The 21448-nt window shown below is 39.6% G+C and overlaps 1 protein-coding gene across 4 annotated transcripts in view; it reads left to right on the top strand.

Annotated features, from left to right (window-relative positions):
* Nucleotides 1–21448, top strand: part of MICU1 (mitochondrial calcium uptake 1) — a 269106-nt gene that overhangs the window by 176941 nt on the left and 70717 nt on the right. For all 4 annotated transcript variants that reach the window (XM_023547062.2, XM_064269703.1, XM_003408889.4 and 1 more), the window contains one exon: nt 18752–18889. In XM_023547062.2, the coding sequence (XP_023402830.1) occupies nt 18752–18889 (138 nt within the window). The remainder of the gene's footprint in view (nt 1–18751; nt 18890–21448) is intronic.

The following is a 21448-nucleotide window of genomic DNA, read 5'->3' as shown; positions in this document are numbered from 1 at the left end:
TACCTCCATATTTTATAGAATCCAAAATTGGAAAAATATACCATTATTTTATATACCACTGAGAAAGAAAAAAAAAATGCTGTCAGGTAAACTGTACAAAAACGCTTTCTTTTCACTAAAAGTCTTGATTTAATACATATTAAAAGACTCCTTTAGGATTAGATTTTTATTATGTATCATACTTGTTAGTGGGTTGTCATTCTTGTACAGAAATAAAAGGAAAGTACAAGCAAAATAAATTGGTTAAAGAAATTCTAAGACATTCATATTCAGAGTCCAACTCTTCTGAATTTTCTTCTGACCCAGAATCATAAATGTCTGTTGTCCCACAAAATATCATCCTCTGGGCCTTCAAGAGCCTCGGTGATGCAGCACTTCTTGAAAGAATACTCCCCTGTTATCTCTGGGATTTTATTCCAAGCTTCTGACACCCATCCTGCAAGTTTTGACATGTTCTTACAGACAGTGACGACAATGTCAGAACTACTGCCTAGCCAACAGCAATTGTAAGAAGCATACCATTTGGAAATCTTAAAATGTGAAAAAAAAAAAAATATATATATATATATATGTATGAATAGGTAAATACATCTTAGAAAAGGTTATTTAGGGTGATTATTTAACAGGTATTATCTAGTCTAACCCTCCCAATAATCCCAAAAAGAAAGTACTATTATCATACCTATTTTACAGATGAGGGAACCACAGCTCAGAAAGAAAAAATAGATTGCCCAGGAGCACATAGTTGGCAAGTAACCAAGAAAAAAACCCAAGCTCCGGTCTACCTAACTTCGAACCCTATCATCTTGCCATTATACTGTACTGGCTCCATTTGTATTCCCAAAATAATGGAGGTCTCTGGTATGGATTCACATAGAATACCCTAATCCTTCCTGAGAGCCAGAACAGAGAATATCTTCTGCAGAAAGTATTCCCCAGAGGCTGCCACGGTAGAGCTTTTGTGAGTGAAGACAAGTGAAAAAACTCCTACAGGTATCTTCAGCTGAGTGTAGATCCTATGATTCAGATTTCTCATTTAGACGGGTGGGTCTCTCTGTATTTTAATCAAAATATCCCCATTTTCCTGATGGCTTAAACTGTGACTATAATAATTTTCAGACAAGAGCCCTTCCTTAAATTTTATGAAAATCGATGATATGGTAGAATTTTCTAATATCAGGTGACAAAAGAAGGGAAGCTTTACTGATGGTTTTTTTGGGGATTGTCACTTGAATGAATAAAGGTACCTACCATCCTAACGTCATTCATCATTCTAGCTGTTTCAGACTCTGAGTACAAGTTGTTTTGGCCTACAAAGTCTGGCACTGCCTGTCTTGCCTGCCGTCCTGTCATGTGCTTGTTGATTTACTGACCTGTTTTTATAGCTTCCTTTCATCTGTAAGGCGTGAGCTGAATATTACTGAGAAATTTTGTGCATAACTGGACTCAAGTTAAAGGAGTAGATGGAACTGCAGAGCAAAGCCCATATATCTTTGAAACTGTAGGGCAACTTTAGGATTTTTTCCCTGGGAATAATTACCAGTTCTAAAGAAGTGGCGTAGTCCTTCCTTAGGTGTTCAGGAGCATAGGCTGGAAAGTGTTTCTTCCGCTCCTACTAGATGATAAATACAGAGTTGGCAGTGAGCCTCAGAAAGGAGCCAGAGGTTTAATCAGTCAACCAAAATGATTTATTGAGCACATGCTATGTGCCCAGCTCTGTGTGTGACACAGTAAAGAAATTCAAGGCATCAACTCTCCCTTCAAGAAGTGTGTCATGTTGTGAGGGAGATAAAGACACTTTCAAAAACTACAGGATGACGCGAAGCACGCTCTTCTGTTACGTCTAGACCTTACCTACTGTAAGAGCTCCAGAGACCCAGGAAAGTTGAGTGTGTTTTAGAATAATCATGTGGGCCATAAAGGAAGGATGGGATTTGTACAGGTAGAGAAGAAGGGAGAGAACAACCCAGGCAGGGAAAATAACATAAAGAAAAACCCAGATGCTTAGCAGAAAATGAGTCTCCGTGGTTCTGGGTTGGATGTAGAACCACAGGTGACTGCAGGTCCTGTCACAGCTGATGAAAGCCTCCTTGGGAATACAGAATTTCTCAAATTGATTGGCTTCCCCTTGCTCTAGAAAGACTTTTATGTTTATATTTTTTTGCTCTGAAAACGCGTTAGGCACGTGATCCGCAGAGCCTGGGGAGCTCGTATGGCATATTTTAGCCAGTTGCTTGCTGATTGGCATCATGCCAGGGCCCAATACAAATGTGTACCCTCCTTGCCTCTCTTAGGCAGATATCAATATTCTGATCATTTGCCAGTGATCACTGCCTACTGATTAAGGAGGTTTTCTCCCGTTACCAGCATGGTGGCAGAGGAGGCACTCTTTCCCTTTCTTCCCAACATGGCTTTTAAAAAGTATTTAACTTGGTTTTTACTTCCTTCATTTTTATTATTTTTTTAATTCATTCGCTCACTGTGATAAGGAAGCAATCAACTAGAAATGCATCAAGTCCAGAGTAAATTGTATATCACAATTATTATTATTTTCAACAGCTTTTCACATTGGCTACTGCCTCCGACAGTTTGCCACACCTTTTGGTAAAATTAGCACATTAACCTTTGGTATAGGGGTCTTTAGGTGTCGACTGGAGTCCCTGGGTGGTCCAGACACTTAACACAGTTGGCTACTAACCGAAAGGTTGGAAGTTTGAGTCCACCCAGAGGCACCTCAGGAGAAAGGCCTGGCAATCTATTTGCAAATTAACAGGCATTGAAAACCCTGTGGAACACAGTTCTACTCTGACACCAAGCGATGGAATCAACTCTGTGCCAACTGCTTAGGTGTCAACTAATGAACAAACTAAATCTTCAACTCTCTTGTGAATACTGACATGCTGTCAGCAATGCTAGGAAAAAAGTATGGAAATGTGTTGAATTTTTGCCTAGATAATAGATCCCAGAGAGCTCTCTACAGAAAAGATAAGGTCAGAGGAAAGCAAGCTGGCACCTAAGTGAGAGAAAATAGCACTTTGTTTTCCAGCTATTAGTCCTTGGATCTTACCTCCTAAAATTGAAGCTTTTATATGTTTTTCTAATGAGCAGTCTGTGTTTCCAAAACTTGTGATCTTTTGTGAAAAGAAGAGTGTCCTTGAACTCTGAATAATGTTAGAACTCTTAAATCTCAAAGGAAAAAATAGTACAAGGTTAGGATTTCTTTCATGTTGCTATGACTTAGAAGAAAAAGATACTGAAATCAGAAATCAGATCTAAGATCTACTGCTTGCTGAAAGAGTTATCTTCAAGGAAAAATAGCTTAAATCTGACCCTAGATAGTGATTCCATATGGAAACATTAACTTCATGGTTTGATTGGAATATTAAATAGCAATTAATTTTGCCAGGGTTTAAGGCTTATTCATATTGATCGAGGTTTTATCTTAGGGAAAGATAACCACACAAGTTTTATATAATTCAAAATGCTGAGTTAATGTATGGAGAGCAGTTGGGACAGAATCTGACACATACTAAGAGCTACGTAAGTATTTTCTATTATGAATGATAGAATATGGATTGTTCTTTAACAACTGGGAGAATTTTTCCAAGTAAGGATGATAGTTCTTTTAGGCCTCTTTTCTTTGGAACTTTTTTCTCCCCATGCTCTCCATCTCTCCATAACTGATGAAATAGCATTTAAGCAAAAAAAAAAAAAAAGTTAACTGGCCTGAGAGAATCTGATTAAATTAGACTTCAGTGACCCACTTTCTTTAAATTCCAAAATATTCAGAGCACTTACAAAGTCAGCAGACAAGAGGACTTTTTGGAACAAACTTAGCCAATATCTGCTCTTGTTCTGAGGGTATAACTAACATCCTTGATTGGTATTGAGGAATGCGTTTTAAGATGTTATGTTTCCTTTTTTAAAATGAAGAAACTATAGGATAATATTTCATTAACCTCTTATCTTAAAGGAGAGTTCCTAAATATAAAATAGATATAAGCAGTGAAATTCAGTCACGAAGAAAGAGTCCTATAATAAAGATTTAAAGCTTGTGTACATGAAATAAAATTAAATGATGGGCAAACTGGGCAAAAATTTTTGCAGCAAGTTAAGAAAAGGCACATATCTTTAATCTTTTAAGTTAGTGAGACAGATGTTAGCATCCCCATTTTAAAAATACAGGCAAAGAACATGAACAGTTCAGAGGAAGAAATACAAATGGACAATATATATGTTAGAAAAAATAGTCAGCATCACTAGTTAATGAAAGAAATGTTAATTAAAATGAGTTACCATTTTCTTTCCATTAAGATATTTTCAAGAGAGAAATATAGAGATGTAATTCTTGCCTCAGGTAGGAATCCTCCCTACAATAGAAGTGCTATGAATTAATTTTCTAGTGTTTTGTCTGTGTTCATTCAACAATACACATTTATTGAGCACCTACTTTGTGCCACGTTCTGTGTCTGGTAATATATGGCCAGAATACAGGACTTAATTAGGTTGTTCTGCTTCAGTCAACTCCAAGCAGTTTAATCATGAAATCTTTCTGATTTGTTGAATAACGCGTGAAATGTGTTTCATTTGCTTTTTCTGCTCTTCAGATGTGAAAGTATTCTATAAGCAAAGACGTGGGGCAAAAGCAATTCTGAAAAGAAGGGTGGGAAACAGTAATTGATCTTTGTTAATACCCATTAAGAACAGAATAATCAATTGAGGCCTTTAGCTTTCTAGGAAATTATTTCGGGGTGATAAAAATATTAATTGCTACCATTTATTGAATGCTGATTACACCAAACTCTATGATAACTTCCTTACATGTATTATCTGATTTAATCTTTTTTTTTTATAATTTTTAAGTGAACGTTTACAAATCAAGTCAGTATGTCACATATAAGCTTATATACATCTTACTCCATACTCCCACTTAATCTCCCCCTAATGAGTCAGCCCTTCCAGTCTCTCCTTTCCTGACAATTTGCCAGTTTCTAACCCTCTCTACCCTCCTATCTCCCCTCCAGACAGGAGATGCCAACACAGTCTCAAGTGTCCACCTGATACAAGTAGCTCACTCTTCGTCAGCATCTCTCTCCAACCCATTGTCCAGTCTCTTCCATGTATGATGAGTTGTCTTTGGGAATGGTTCCTGTCCTGGGCCAACAGAAGGTTTGGGGACCATGACCACTGGGATTCCTCTAGTCTCAGTCAGACCATTAAATCAAGTCTTCTTAAGAGAATTTGGGATCTGCATCCCACTGATCTCCTGCTCCCTCAGGGGTTCTCTGTTGTGCTCCCTGTCAGGGCAGTCATCAGTTGTGGCTGGGCACCATCTAGTTCTTCTGGTCTCAGGATGAAGTAAGTCTCTGGTTCATGTGGCCCTTTCTGTCTCTTAGGCTCATAGTTGTCGTGTAACCTTGGTGTTCTTCATTCTCCTTTGATCCAGGTGGTTTAAGACCAATTGATGCGTCTTAGATGGCCGCTTGTTAGCATTTAAGACCCCAGACACCTCATTTCAAAGTGGGACACAGAATGTTTTCATACTAGAATTATTTCGCCACTTGACTTAGAAGTCCCCTTCAGCCATAGTCCCCAAACCCCCGCCCTTGCTCCGCTGACCTTTGAAGCATTCAGTTTATCCCGGAAACTTCTTATCTACTAACTAATGAGTAAATAACCCTCTCCCACCCTCCCTCCCTCCCCCCCTTGTAACCACAAAAGTATGTGTTCTTCTCAGTTTATACTATTTATACTATTTCTCAAGATCTTATAATAGTGGTCTTATACAATACTTGTCCTTTTGCCTCTGACTAATTTCACTCAGCATAATGCCTTCCACGTTCCTCCATGTTATGAAATGTTTCACAGATTCATCACTGTTCTTTATCGATGCGTAGTATTCCATTGTGTGAATATACCATAATTTATTTAACCATTCATCCGTTGATGGGCACCTTGGTTGCTTCCAGCTTTTTGCTATTGTAAACAGAGCTGCAATAAACATGGATGTGCATATATCTGTTCATGTGAAGGCTCTTATTTCTCTAGGGTATATTCCAAGGAGTGGGATTTCTGGGTTGTATGGTAGTTCTATTTCTAACTTTTTAAGACAACGCCAGATAGATTTCCAAAGTGGTTGTACCATTTGACTTTCCCACCAGCAGTGTATAAGAGTTCCAATCTCTCCGCAGCCTCTCCATCATTTATTATTTTGTGCTTTTTGGATTAATGCCAGCCTTGTTGGAGTGAGATGGTATCTCATCGTAGTTTTAATTTGCATTTCTCTAATGACTAATGATCGAGAGCATTTTCTCATATATCTGTTAGCTGCCCAAATGTCTTCTTTAGTGCAGAGTGTGTTCATATCCTTTGCCAACTTCTTGAGTGGGTTGTTTGTCTTTTTGTGGTTGAGTTTTAACAGAATCATATAGATTCTAGAGATCAGGCGCTGGTCGGAGATGTCATAGCTGGAAATTCTTACCCAATCTGTAGGTGGTCTTTTTACTCTTTTGGTGAAGTCTTTAGATGAGCATAGGTGTTTGATTTTTAGGAGCTCCCAGTTATCTGGTTTCTCTTTGTCATTTTTGGTAATATTTTGTATTCTGTTTATGCCTTGTATTAGGGCTCCTAACATTGTCCCTATTTTTTCTTCCATGATCTTTATTGTTTTAGTCTTTATGTTTCGGTCTTTGATCCACTTGGAGTTAGTTTTTGTGCATGGTGTGAGGTATGGGTCCTGTTTCATTTTTTTGCAAATGGATATCTAGTTATGCCAGCACCATTTGTTAAAAAGACTATCTTTTCCCCAGTTAACTGACACTGGGCCTTTGTCAAATATCAGCTGCTCATATGTGGATGGATTTATATCTGGGTTCTCAATTCTGTTCCATTGGTCTATGTGCCTGTTGTTGTACCAGTACCAGGCTATTTTGACTACTGTGGCTGTATAATAGGTTCTAAAATCAGGTAGAGTGAGGCCTCCCACTTTCTTCTTTTTTTTCAGTACTGCTTTACTTATCCGAGGCTTCTTTCCCTTCCATGTGAAGTTGGTGATTTGTTTCTCCATCACATTAAAAAATGTCATTGGAATTTGGATCGGAAGTGCATTGGATGTATAGATGGCTTTTGGTAGAATAGACATTTTCACTATGTTTAAAGTCTTCCTATCCATGAGCAAGGTATGTCTTTCCACTTAAGTAGGTCCTTTTTAGTTTCTTGCAGTAGTACTTTGTAGTTTTCTTTATATAGGTCTTTTACATCTTTGGTAAGATTTATTCCTAAGTATTTTATCTTCTTGGGGGCTACTGCAAATAGTATTGATTTGGTGATTTCCTCTTCGATGTTCTTTTTGTTGATGTAGAGGAATCCAAGTGATTTTTGTATGTTTAGCTTATAACCTGAGACTCTGCCAAACTCTTCTATTAGTTTCAGTAGTTTTCTGGAGGATTCCTGAGGGTTTTCTGTGTATAAGATCATGTCATCTGCAAACAGAGATAATTTTACTTCCTCCTTGCCAATCCGGATGCCCTTTATTTCTTTCTCTAGCCTAATTACTCTAGCTAGGACCTCTAGCACAATGTTGAATAAGAGCGTTGATAAAGGGCATCCTTGTCTGGTTCCCATGCTCAAGGGAAATGCTTTCAGGCTCTCTCCATTTAGAGTGATGTTGGCTGTTGGCTTTGTATAGATGCCCTTTATTATGTTGAGGAATTTTCCTTCAATTCCTATTTTGCTGAGAGTTTTTATCATGAATGGGTGTTGGACTTTGTCAAATGCCTTTTCTGCATCAATTGATAAGATCATGTGGTTTTTGTCTTTTGTTTTATTTATATGGTGGATTACATTAATGGGTTTTCTAATATTAAACCAGCCTTTGCATACCTGGTATAAATCCCACTTGGTCGTGGTGGATTATTTTTTTTGATATGTTGTTGAATTCTATTGGCTAGAATTTTGTTGAGGATTTTTGCATCTATGTTCATGAGGGATATAGGTGTGTAATTTTCTTTTTTTGTGATGTCTTTACCTGGTTTTGGTATCAGGGATATGGTGGCTTCATAGAATGAGTTAGGTAGTATTCCGTCATTTTCTGTGCTTTGAAATACCTTTAGTAGTAGTGGTGTTAACTCTTCTCTGAAAGTTTGGTACAACTCTGCAGTAAAGCCGTCCAGGCCAGGGCTTTTTTTTGTTGGGAGTTTTTTGATTACCGTTTCAATCTCTTTTTTTGTTATGGGTCTATTTAGTTGTTCTACTTCTGATTTTGTTAGTTTAGGTAGGTAGTGTTTTTCCAGGAATTTACCCGTTTCTTCTAGGTTTGCAAATTTGTTAGAGTACAATTTTTCGTAAAAATCTGATATGATTCTTTTAATTTCAGTTGGGTCTGTTGTAATGTGGCCCTTCTCGTTTCTTATTTGGGTTATTTGTTTCCTTTCCTGTATTTCTTTAGTCAGTCTGGCCAATGGTTTATCAGCTTTGTTAATTTTTTCAAAGAACCAGCTTTTGGCTTTGTTAATTCTTTCAATTATTTTTCTGTTCTCTAATTCATTTAGTTCAGCTCTAATTTTTATTATTTGTTTTCTTCCGGTGCCTGATGGGTTCTTTTGTTGCTCACTTTCTATTTGTTCAAGTTGTAGGGACAATTCTCTGATTTTGGCTCTTCTTTTTGTATGTGTGCATTTATTGATGTAAATTGACCTCTGAGCACTGCTTTTGCTGTGTCCCAGAGGTTTTGATAGGAAGTGTTTTCATTCTCGTTCCATTCTATGAATTTCTTTATTCCATCCTTAATGTCTACTATAACCCACTCTTTTTTCAGCAGGGTAATTATAAATTAATTATAATTTTTCAGTTTCTAAGTATTTGATTTCTTTTCCCTAATTTTTCTGTTATTGATTTCCACTTTTATGGCCTTATGGTCTGAGAAGATGCTTTGTAATATTTCCATATTTTGTATTCTGCAGAGGTTTGTTTTATGACCTAATATGTGGTCTATTCTAGAGAATGTTCCATGTGCACTAGAAAAAAAAGTATACTTTGCAGCAGTTGGGTGGAGTGTTCTGTATAAGTCAATGAGCTCGAGTTGGTTGATTGTTGCAATTAGGTCTTCCATGTGTCTATTGAGCTTCTTACTGGATGTCTTGTCCTTCTCCGAAAGTGGTGTGTTGAAGTCTCCTACTATAATTGTGGAGGTGTCTATCTCACTTTTCAGTTCTGTTAAAGTTTGTTTTATGTATCTTGCAGCCCTGTCATTGGGTGCATAAATATTTAATATGGTTATATCTTCCTTGTCAATTGTCCCTTTAATCATTACGTTGTGTCCTTCTTTATCCTTTGTAGTGGATTTAACTTTAAAGTCTATTTTGTCAGAAATTAATATTGCTACTCCTGCTCTTTTTTGCTTATTGTTTGCTTGATATATTTTTTTCCATTCTTTGAGTTTTAATTTGTTTGTGTCTCTAAGTCTAAGGTGTGTCTCTTGTAGGCAGCATGTAGATGGATCGTGTTTCTTTATCCAGTCTGAGACTCTCTGTCTCTTTCTTGTTGCATTTAGTCCATTTACATTCAGCATAATTATAGATAAGTATGTGTTTAGTGCTATCATTTTGATGCCTTTTTATGTGTGTTGTTGACACTTTCATTTTTCCACTTACTTTTTTGTGCTGAGGCGTTTTTCTTTGTAAATTGTGTTCCTCATTTTCATAGTATTTGACTTTATGTTTGCCGAGTTGTTATGTTTTTCTTGGTTTTTATATTGAGTTATGGAGTTGTTATACCTCTTTGTGGTTACCTTAATATTTACCCCTATTTTTCTAAGTAAAAACCTAACTTGTATTGTCCTATATCGCCTTGTATCCCTCTCCATACGGCAGTTCTGTGCCACCTGTATTTAGTCCCTCTTTTTGATTATTGTGATCTTTTACATACTGACTTCAATGATTCCCTGTTTTGAGAGTTTTTTTTCTCTTTAAAATTAATCTTAATTTGTTTTTGTGGTTTCCCTATTTGAGTTGATATCAGAATGTTCTGTTCTGTGACCTTGTGTTGTGCTGATATCTGATGTTATTGGTTTTCTGAGCAAACAATTTCCTTTAGTATTTCTTGTAGCTTTGGTTTGGTTTTTGCAAATTCTCTAAGCTTGTGTTTATCTGTAAATATCTTAATTTCACCGTCATATTTTAGAGAGAGTTTTGCTGGGTATATGATCCTTGGCTGGCAATTTTTCTCCTTCAGTGCTCTATATATGTCATCCCATTCCCTTCTTGACTGCATGGTTTCTGCTGAGTAGTCTGAACTTATTCTTATTGATTCTCCTTTGTAGGAGACCTTTCTTTTATCCCTGGTTGCTTTTAAAATTTTCTCTTTATCTTTGGTTTTGGCAAGTTTGATGATAATATGTCTTGGTGATTTTCTTTCTGGATCAATCTTAAATGGGGTTCGATGAGCATCTTGGATAGATATCCTTTCGTCTTTCATGATGTCAGGGAAGTTTTCTGCCAACAGATCTTCAACTATTCTCTCTGTATTTTCTGTTATCCCTCCCTGTTCTGGGACTCCAATCACATGCAAGTTATTCTTCTTGATAGAGTCCCACATGATTCTTAGGGTTTCTTCATTTTTTTAAATTCTTTTATCTGATTTTTTTCCAGCTACATTGGTGTCAATTCCCTTGTCCTCCAGATCCCCCACCCTGCATTCCAATTGCTCGAGTCTGCTCCTCTGACTTCCTATTGCGTTGTCTAATTCTGTCATTTTATTGTTAATCTTTTGGATTTCTGAATGCTGTCTCTCTATGGATTCTTGCAACTTATTAATTTTTCCACTATGTTCTTGAATAATCCTTTTGAGTTCTTCAACTGCTTTATCAGTGTGTTCCTTGGCTTTTTCTGTAGATTGCCTTATTTCATTTCTGAGGTCATCCCTGATGTCTTGAAGAATTCTGTAAATTAGTTTTTTATATTCTTCATCTGGCAATTCCAGGATTGTATCTTCATTTGGGAAAGATTTTGATTCTTTAGTTTGGGGAGTTGTAGAAGCAATCGTGGTCTGCTTCTTTATGTGGTTTGATATCGACTGCTGTCTCCGAGCCATCTCTAAGATATTGTAGTGATTTATTCTATATTTGCTCACTGAGTCTTATCTTGTTTTGTTTTCTTTCAATGTACGTAGATGGGTTACTAGGTTGCGCTGTCTTGATAGTTGTAGCCCTTGAATCACTTATGTCCTATTACCAGCTGGTTTGGGCTGTTACCAGATATATAAGCCTAAGAGTCCAGTCACTATTCTTGAGTAGAATCTGATTTTGGGTCATCAAGTGTGTGGTGCAGACTGTCACCTATCCACCTCGAGAAGTAGTGGTGATAGTTGTGTGCACCAGATTCTAGTAGCAGCAGGGGTTTACACTCCAGTGGGGACAGGATGCTGACAGGCTTCCCCCAAGTGCCAGTGAGATAGGTGTGTATCTATTCCTAAAGCACTTTGGTGGGTTGGCTCTGCAGTTGTACCTTAGGCCCCCAATGCAAGTACCTCTACAGATTGGTAGGTGTCACCCTCCTTAGACCCCTAAGGCAGGAGGCTAGGTGGTCTGGGGGGAGCTTCAGCCCTCAGTTCCCTGTTGTGGGTCAGTGAGGGCTCTGTTGAATAAGCAGAGATGTCAGATCTGGGAAACTTGTCTTTCCAGTAATCCACTAAAACAGTTACAGTCAGATCCCTATCAGAAATGCCTTTGCATTGTAATAGCCACCTTGTTTCCTGTAGGGATGAAAGCCCAAGACTGTGGATCACATATGCTTGGCTGGAGCTGGTTCTGTGTTTTTAGTCCAATTAGGGAAGGATTTTTGGTCCCTGGGTTTTTTTGTAGCTGCTTCTCTCAGGCCAGGAGAATGGGTTAGGAAAAGACCAAAAATAAAAAAAGAAAGAAAACCCACAGAGCAGTTCACTCTCTGGCTCAGGAAATTCCAATGTTAATGAAGCCGCCTGGGAAGGGGAGGGGAGGGTTCAGATAGATTGGAGAGAGTAGCACCCCGAAATATAGACAAAGTTACTTATCTTGCTTGGGATGACTGTTTCATCTGAGATTCCCAAGGGGCGCATCGACTGTGTGCGCTGGCTGGGTAGAGATTGCCCCCGAGGGTCAGGCCGGTGTCCCGTGCTTGCACTGTCTCAGAAGCCGTGGTTAGTTCCTCCGCTCCCAGTCCAAAGCCCAGTGCCAAGGCTCCCCGGCTGGGACGCCGCACTCCCGGCTCCAAAACCAGTCGCTGCCTCCCGGTGACTTTGCCTTCTGTCAGCCGCGTCACTGCGCTGCCTGCGTGCACCGGCTGGGCTTCCCCCGGGGTCAGTTCAGGGGGCTAGGGCTGCGCTCCGTGTTTGCGCTGTCTCAGGATGCCGTGCTCAGCTCCTCTGCGCCCAGTCCAAACCCCGGCACCAAGGTTTTCTGACTGGGACTCTGGCTCCAGGCTCCGAAAACAGTCACTGCTTCCCCATGTTTGTTCGTTCTCAGTCTCTGTCACTCAGGTCAACTCTTTAGATCTGTGTTTGATGGTCAGGGTTCATAGATTGTCATGTATGTGATCGATTCACTTGTTTTTCCGAGTCTTTGTTGCAAGAGGGATCCAAGGTAGCTTCTACCTAGTCAGCCGTCTTGGCCCCAATTCCCAATTTAATCTTTATAGAGTACTTTGAGGTTTCAAATATTATCTCTGTTTTCGGGTGAGAAGATTTGGAAGCCTAAGCAGGTTAATCCATTTCCCTAAAGTCACAGACGAAGAGCCCTGGTAGTGCAGTGGTTAAGCACTTGGCTGCTAACTGAAAGGTCGGTAGTTCAAACCCACCAGCTGCTCCGCAGGAAGAAGACGTGGTAGGCTGCTTCCATAAAGATTATAGCCTTGGAAACCCTATGGAACAGTTCTACTCTGTACTGTATAGTCACTGCAAGTCAGAATCAAATCGACTGGACAGCATGTAGAGTCAGAGTCAGTGAGTACGGGTTTGAGCCAGAATTTGGACCCAGGCCTTGCTGATTCTAAAGCTCAGATTCTTAGTTACTTCAACATTTTACCTCTCTCGAAATGAAACCAAAACTTAGCAAACCTTGAAACCCTTTGTCCCAAATCTAAATCATTTTCGCCGACATCCTCAGCCAGGTGTTCCCTGATTCTTATTATCCCGCGTAGTGCATCCGCTCCTGCGTCAGCCGTGGCATCTTTTGTTGTAGACCGTCATACTGGAAGGCTCGCTTTTCCTGGCTGAGCCGTGATTGATGCTCATGTCATTTAGTCATTTGATTTGATTACCAGCCCGGCTTTCTTAAAAACAATTTTTAAATGGAAAGAACCTTTGGACTCGAAGTAGAAAAATCTGTCAGTTTAGGTTAGTCGTTTATAATCTAGTGGTCCCAGGCTCTAATGGGTTGTTTTGACCTCTTGAAGAGGTCATGCTGCCGCCATCCCAGTTGTAGACCCTGTTTCTCAGCATGAGCTGGTGAGCTGAAAGGCAGCCATATAACCACATTAGTGTTCACAGTGAAGATGCATCTTAGATTTAAACACCAAGAAGATTCAGTCTCCTGGCAGTTTGACCTGTGACTCTCTGGTGTCCCCTGCCAGTTGCAAAAATGTAGATTTCACATTCAAACTATTAAATGTAGAAGCCATGCTTACTGAGTGGGTTCACAGTAGAGAACTTTGCCTGTAATCACTTTTCCTTTGATGGGCACAACAGACAGTTGTTCTGAGACTCCTGATAGTAGCAGCAGCGGCATGGCTAAGATCTTCAGAGCCAGATCCGTCTGATTGAAGAACGTAGATGTGTTCAGCTCAGTGACTTGGGATTATTATGCATTACTTGCATTGTATAGTTCAGGAACTAGAAAAAGCCTAGAAAGAAAACTCCTGTTTTGGAATGCTTGTATTAGGGGAAGATTTACTACATTTCGGGGTAGATAAAGTCTCTGGAAGATAATCATAGGAAGGAGAATAAGGGTGGACTTTACAGCTGTGGGAATCCATTAACCTCGGAAGTCATTAATAAATCAAGACTGATTTCTTTTTCCTTTTGGTATTTTTCTGATCTTATTCTTGGCCTTTGTTTATGGTACATGTTTTCTTCTCTCCCTGGCTTCCCATTTTCCTTAAATCATTTCATCTAGATATGGGTAGCCCATCTGTCCTTCCGAAAGGCTATTTCTTCTCTCAACAAGGGGCAGGGAGGTGCAGTGTAGACAGAGAGCCAGGAAAAATCTTGCTGACAGTTTTTTGGCTCCTCTGCTCTGGCCCCACTTTGCCTGTCCTGCAGCCCCCCTGGGGATCAACAGGAAGACAACAGCTTGTGCCCAGTTGAGAAAGTGGCCGTGGCTGCAGAAGGGGAGAGGTTAGGCTATTCAGCTGGCCTCCTAGACTCAGAAAAGCAGTGCGAACGGTGGGTGGTGTGCTGGAATGCACACGGTCTGTGCCATAGGAGTGAATAGAATGGAATTCCTCGTCGTTGAAGTGGAGGCTTTACCAACATTTGCCCAAGTAAAATACAGGCAAATGATTTGAATTGCTTTCAAATATAGAATTAGAAGCTTTTTACATTGTGGTAATTTTGTAATAACCAGTGTCTTTCCCCCAGACTCCCTGCCATAACCCCCATATCTCAGGCATGGCTGGGCTACATCACTCGAGGAGTGTGCCCACAGGTTGTCTGAGCTTCAGATACACAGTTCAGCCCTACGGCTATGTGATATCTAGCTGTTGCCCTTGAAAACTTAGCCCCAAGGAAAGTTCTTGAGAACGCCCTAGCCTTAGTACTGCAGGCCTTCAGTTAATAAATGTTGAATGAGTAGCAGATTCTTTGAAATCAGTGCCCTTCAGCAATTTATTTGCAAAGAGAAACCTCTCTCCCTCGCACCTTCAGCCAAGTTTAAGACCTCAGAAATAAGGCAGTCATGCCTCAGAAGAACCTAAAAACTTAAAAAAAGAGTTACTGTCCAAAATCAAATTATAGAGGAAGTAGTAAACTTTCAAACGGACCATACTACACAGACGACCTGAATTTTATTTTGTTTTTTTAGCCCTTTAGGGTTCCAACCACTTTTTAAAATAATAAATAAATAACCATAACCAGAAACAAGTCAGAGTTTTCAGAAAACTTTAGTAGAAATGTTAATTTGAGCATTGGGATTGCTACTTGGGGATCTACATTGGAAATGATCCTTACTGTCTACGAAGCGTAACAGAAGTGAGGCATTATGCCCCTAAGGAGAACAGAGAAATAAAGGCCTTTTATAAGCCTTGAGCAAGATGCAGCCGCTGCCAGAATTAATGAGCAAGAAATATTTCAACCATGAATCTGTCTTGTGGGATAAAACTTAACACTTATCTAATTCAAACAAATAGGATTTCCCCACAGCTGTGTGCTCTCCCAGATAAGAGTAGAGTGAAGCAGTCTGTAGTGTGAAACCTTAGCCTAGAGAGCAGGAACCACGGGTGTGTTTCACTTGCCTTGAAGGAGTCCGTAGACAAACTGTGCATCTCCAGTTTTTGCCCGGTACCACATTTCACCGAAAATGCCATCGAAACACTGTAGAAAGTATGCCTATTTGCAAAATTTGGTAAGTCCTCCGTTTTGTCTCAGGATGGCAAATTAAACCATAAATCAAACAAATTGAATCTTGAAAACTTTTGTTATTGTCAAAATTAATCAGCTCTGTAGAAGTGATGGTGTGACAAATATGAAATATTGAGTGGTTGAGTTGAAAAAGAGGCCTTTGCTTAATATTGATGATGTTGATTTCTTTGGAAATAGTTTCGGTTCTCACTTAAATATGACTAAACTCTATGGCCATCTTAAGTTTTCCAAAACAACACAGTATTGACCTACAGTATGCATATGCACTACTGCTCAGGAGGACAAAATAGTAGTCTTTAGACCCACAGAGCTAGGTTTGAATCCCAGATCTGCCACATACAGCTGTGTGTGACCTCGGTTTTTTATCTATAAACTGGAACTAATAATATCTGCTCCATAGAGTAGTGATTAAATTAAAAAATATCTGTGTAAAGTACCCAGCCCATAGTACGTGCTCAGTGAATTGTTGCTACTATTAAAACATAGGAATCAAATTGACTACATCTATGGAAAGAGACAATGGAGAAGCTCAATATTATCAGTCAGGATGAGGCCAGGGCCAACTGCGGAACAGACCATCAGTTGCTCATATTGCAAGTTCAAGTTGAAGCTGAAGAAAATTAAAAACAAGTCCACAAGAGCCAAAGTACCACCTTGAGCATATTCCACCTGAATTTACAGACCTTCGCAAGAATAGATGTGGCACACTGAACACTAATGACCAAAAACCAGGCAAGTTTTAGGATGACATCAAGGACATCTTGCATGAAAAAACAGAAGGCATTTAAAAAGACAGGAAAGAAAGAAAAGACCAAAATGGATGTCAGAAGAGACTCTGAAACTTGCTCTTGAATGTGTAGTAGCCAAAGCAAAAGGAAGAAATGATGAAGTAAAAGAGCTGAACAGAAGATTTCAAAGGGCAAGCTCAAGAAGACAAAGTAAAATATTCTAATGACATGTGCAGAGACCTGGAATTAGAAGACCAAAAGGGAAGAACACGCTTGGCATTTCTCAAGCTGAAAGAACTGAAGAAAAAATCAAGCCTCAAGTTGCAATATTGAAGGATTCTATGGGCAAAATAGTGAATGATGCAGGAAGCATGAAAAGAAGGTGGAATACAGAGAGTCATTCTACCAAAAAGAATTGGTCAATGTTTAAGCATTTCAGAAGGTAGCATATGATTAAGAACTAATGGATTCAAAGGAGGGAAATACGTTTTGACATGACCTTTCTTAGCAACATCTTATGTATATGATTTTTTTTTTAATTTTATTAACTTTTATTGAGCTTCAAGTGAATGTTTACAAATCAAGTCAGACTGTCACATATAAGTTTATATACACCTTACTCCGTACTCCCACTTGCTCTCCCCCTAATGAGTCAGCCCTTCCAGTCTCTCCTTTTGTGACAATTTTGTCAGCTTCCAACTCTCTCTATCCTCCCATCCCCACTCCAGACAGGAGATGCCAACACAGTCTCAAGTGTCCACCTGATATAATTAGCTCACTCTTCATCAGCATCTCTCTTCTACCCACTGTCCAGTCCCTTCCATGTCTGATGAGGTGTCTTCCAGAATGGTTCCTGTCCTGGGCCAACAGAAGGTTTGGGGACCATGACCGCCGGGATTCCTCTAGTCTCAGTCAGACCATTAAGTCTGGTCTTTTGATGAGAATTTGGGGTCTGCATCCCACTGATCTCCTGCTCCCTTAGGGGTTCTCTGTTGTGCTCCCTGTCAGGGCAGTCATCGGAATTGGCCGGGCACCATCTAGTTCTTCTGGTCTCAGGATGATGTAGGTCTCTGGTTCATGTGGCCCTTTCTGTCTCTTGGGCTCTTAGTTATCATGTGACCTTGGTGTTCTTCATCCTCCTTTGATCCAGGTGGGTTGAGACCAATTGATGCATCTTAGATGGCCGCTTGTTAGCATTTAAGACCCCAGACGCCACATGTATATGATGTTTTATAATCCTTTTATGAGAACAGGATTATACCATGCCACAGAAGGGTCTGAAAGTTTCTTGGTAGCTATTATTTTCCAATAAAATTACTGAGAACTTTACCATCTTCACTTTGTTTTGCTTACTAATTGGTTTCTGGGTACGTCTTTAGCCGTTTTATTGTACATTTATAAGTGTCATTAACGCTACAGTTGAGACTGAGGTAACTTTCTTGTCTCTCTTCATTTTTAAATGAAGATCTAAGTTTTCTCGTAATCACTTAGGTTAGTGAGAGGCCCTTTGTACTTAACCTTTCATTTGCATATTTAAGTATATTTTATGATTTCTTTTTTTTTTTTGTGGTGAGCAAGTCTAATCAAGGCATGCTGCATTGTATGCATTTTTTTCAAGCTCTGTCAATGTCCTAGCTTTTGGTTACTGCTCTGGGGAAAACTTGAAAGTGCATTACTCTTCTTTGAAATCCTTACAGGTATAGGTGAGTGTATAGCCATATTAGTAAGTACAGATTGAGGAACTGATAGGACTTTACATGTGTATCATTGATCAAATTTATAATAATTAGTTTTTGAGTCTTCTCTGAGAAGCAGGGTATAGATGATTCAGAGAGCATTTATGACTAATCAAGTCATGAATGCATATGGAATTTTACAGCTGTTTTTAACCCCTATAGGGATACTCATGATCTGTAGGTAGATGAGATGTTATAGCAGCTGTCTTTTCTCCCTGAAGAAATTGAGGCCCAGCATAGTGGGGTGACTTTCCTGAAATCATAAATACAAAAAAAAAAAAAAAGCCCACTGCCGTCAAGTCGGTACCAACTTATAGTGACCCTCTAGGACAGAGTAGAACTGTCTTATAGGGTTTCCAAGGCTATAAATCTTTATAGAAGCAGACTGCCACATCTTTCTCCGTCTGAGTGACTGGTGGGTTCAAAATCCCGACCCTTTGGTTAGCAGCTGAACACTTTAACCACTGAACCACCAGGGCTGCTTGAAGTCATAAATAGTGGCAAAGCTGGGATAAGAACCTGGATCTTCTATTTCTAGTACAAATAATTTTTTTAGATCTTACTGAGGATGGTAGTTCAATCATACAACCCCAGACATCAACTATTTCCTGATCATTCTACATTCTGTAGCAACATATTTTCCATATGACCCCAACAACACTCTTTTGTTTTCCCTTCCAGTTTGAACGCAATGACCCCGTGGATGGGAGAATTACTGAGAGGCAGTTTGGTGGCATGCTGCTGGCCTACAGTGGGGTGCAGTCCAAGAAGCTGACTGCCATGCAGAAGCAACTCAAGAAGCACTTCAAAGAAGGAAAGGTAGGCAGCTTTGCCTTTAGAAACAAAAGGAAACATGGCTATTGCAAAGGTCCTGACGTAATGATGAGAGTATGTCATGAACCAGGGAAAACCTGGTGGTGTCGTGGTAAAGAGCTACGGCTGCTAACCAAAATGTCAGCAGTTCAGATCCACCAGGTGGATTATGATTAATTCATCTCTGATACCAGATCCAAAGGGAGGAAAAAATGAGAATGGATGAGGAAGAGAGGAGAGTCTAGAATGACTCCCCAGTTTATTGTTTGGGCTAAGGGCAGCACCATGAACTGAGATTGAGAAGTTGGTTTAAGGGGGAAGATAGAGTTGCGTTGGAAATCTTGAGTTGAAGATGCCTGTGCACTATCCAATTAGAGATTACCAAAAGGGAGATGAATATTCAAATCTACCTTAGAGACAGGTAGTTTGGCAATCATCAGTGTACTATTAGAAATGAGGCCATGAGATTGTCCAAGGAGGATATTATACAGAACTGTGGGCCGAGGATAGAATCCAGTGGAACACCGACACTTAAGCAGCTCAGGAAGGACATCTAGAAGAAATAGCTAGAGAAATACCTAGAGCAGCAGTGAAATCAAAGCCAAGGATGCAGAGGGTTCAGGAACTGAGGAGTCTACATGTCACATGCTACAGAGAAGGTCCAGTAAGATAAAGACTATCAACATCTATTGGTTTGGGTGAAATGGTAATAATTGGTGACCTTTGGGAGAGCTGTTTCACTAGGGTGGTCTGGTTGGAAGGCATATTAGAGTGAGAAATAAAGAAGCAGAGATAGAGGAGAAAGGCAAAAAAGGAGGAAGAAAAGAGAGGAGGTTCCAGGCAGAGGGAAACAGCATATGCAGAAATTCTGAGCCGGGAAAGACAAACCTGGCATGTGTGAGGAGCTGAAAAGAGACTAGTATGGCTGGAGCATACTGAGCAAAGAGGAGAATGGCCTGGGGTTGGAGAGGAAGAGCAGGGCTGGAGCATGGAGGACCTTGGAGACTTGAAAGGAATTTAGTTTTTATTTATGGCACAGTGGGAATGCAAAGGCTTGTGAACATTGCAATGACATGGTTGTATCTGTTTAAAGAGACAACCCCAGCTGCTATAAGGAAAATAGTTTGGAAAAGAATAAGCATAGAAGCAGAAAGACCAATATTAAAATCATTAGAGAATTTAAAAAGAAAGATAATCAAGAATTTTTTGAGCAGCATTGAGATTGGAGACCATGGATTTGATTGGCACAAGTCAACACTGCTCTCTGATACCCTTCAATACCAAACTGCACCTGGTGCAGGAAAAGGGAAGGGCAGATGGTAGAACTAAGTCAGCATCAGGGGCTTGCCAGGGTGGGATAGACAAACTGAAGCAGAGGCCAGCTAACTTTATAATCTTCATAAAGATTATACACACACACAGACATTTCCACTGGGCAATGATTACCATCTGACCATGACCAGAAACTGGTCTGCCACTAAAAATATGTGATGAGAGATTGTTGAGGCAATGTGATGTAGTAGAAATGGAGCTAGAAGTTTTGAGTTCAAGTCTTGCCTCAGAGATTTCCATGGGCATGAGAAAAGTCACTTGACCATTTGGCCTCATGAATTGAGAGGCTTGGCCTGGATGCTCACTGTAAGGGCCTTTCTTGCTTTAAAGGCTCAGTAACTGAAAAATGAAATAGGGTTAATAGTGCTTGTCTCAGCTTAGTCTTTGTGTAAGAAATCTTGTATGAATAGCATTGCCCCAAGTTGGTAAAAAGAAGTGCTTACAAAAAAGTATGTGGAAAACTGAAATTGTCAACAACACACATAAAAGGGCATCAAAATGACAACACTAAACACTTATTTATCTATAATTACACTGAATGTAAATGGACTAAATGCACCAATAAAGAGAGAGTCTCGGACTGGATAAAGAAATACGATCCGTCTATATGCTGCGTACAAGAGACACACCTTAGACTTAGAGACACAAACAAACTAAAACTCAAAGGATGGAAAAAAATATATCAAGCAAACAACAAGCAAAAAAGAAGAGGAGCAGCAATATTAATTTCTGACAAAATAGACTTTAAAGTTAAATCCATCACAAAGGATAAAGAAGGACACTACATAATGATAAAAGGGACAATTGATCAGGAAGACATAACCATATTAAATATTTATGCACCCAATGACAGGGCTGCAAGATACATAAATCAAATTTTAACAGAACTGAAAAGTGAGATAGACACCTCCACAATTATAGTAGGAGACTTCAACACACCACTTTGGGAGAAGGACAGGACATCCAGTAAGAAGCTCAACAGAGACACGGAAGACCTACTTACAACAATCAACCAACTTGACCTCATTGACTTATACAGAACTCTCCACCCAACTGCTGCAAAGTATACTTTTTTTTTCTAGCGCACATGGAACATTCTCTAGAATAGACCGCATATTCGGTCATAAAACAAACCTTTGCAGAATCCAAACCATCGAAATATTACAAAGCATCTTGTCAGACCACAAGGCAATGAAACTAGAAATCAATAACAGAAAAACTAGGGAAAAGAAA

Source organism: Loxodonta africana, chromosome 16 (assembly GCF_030014295.1).
Source record: "Loxodonta africana isolate mLoxAfr1 chromosome 16, mLoxAfr1.hap2, whole genome shotgun sequence".
Lineage (NCBI taxonomy): Eukaryota > Metazoa > Chordata > Mammalia > Proboscidea > Elephantidae > Loxodonta > Loxodonta africana.
Note: the sequence above shows the minus strand (reverse complement) of the source record. Positions and strands in the feature narration are given on the sequence as shown.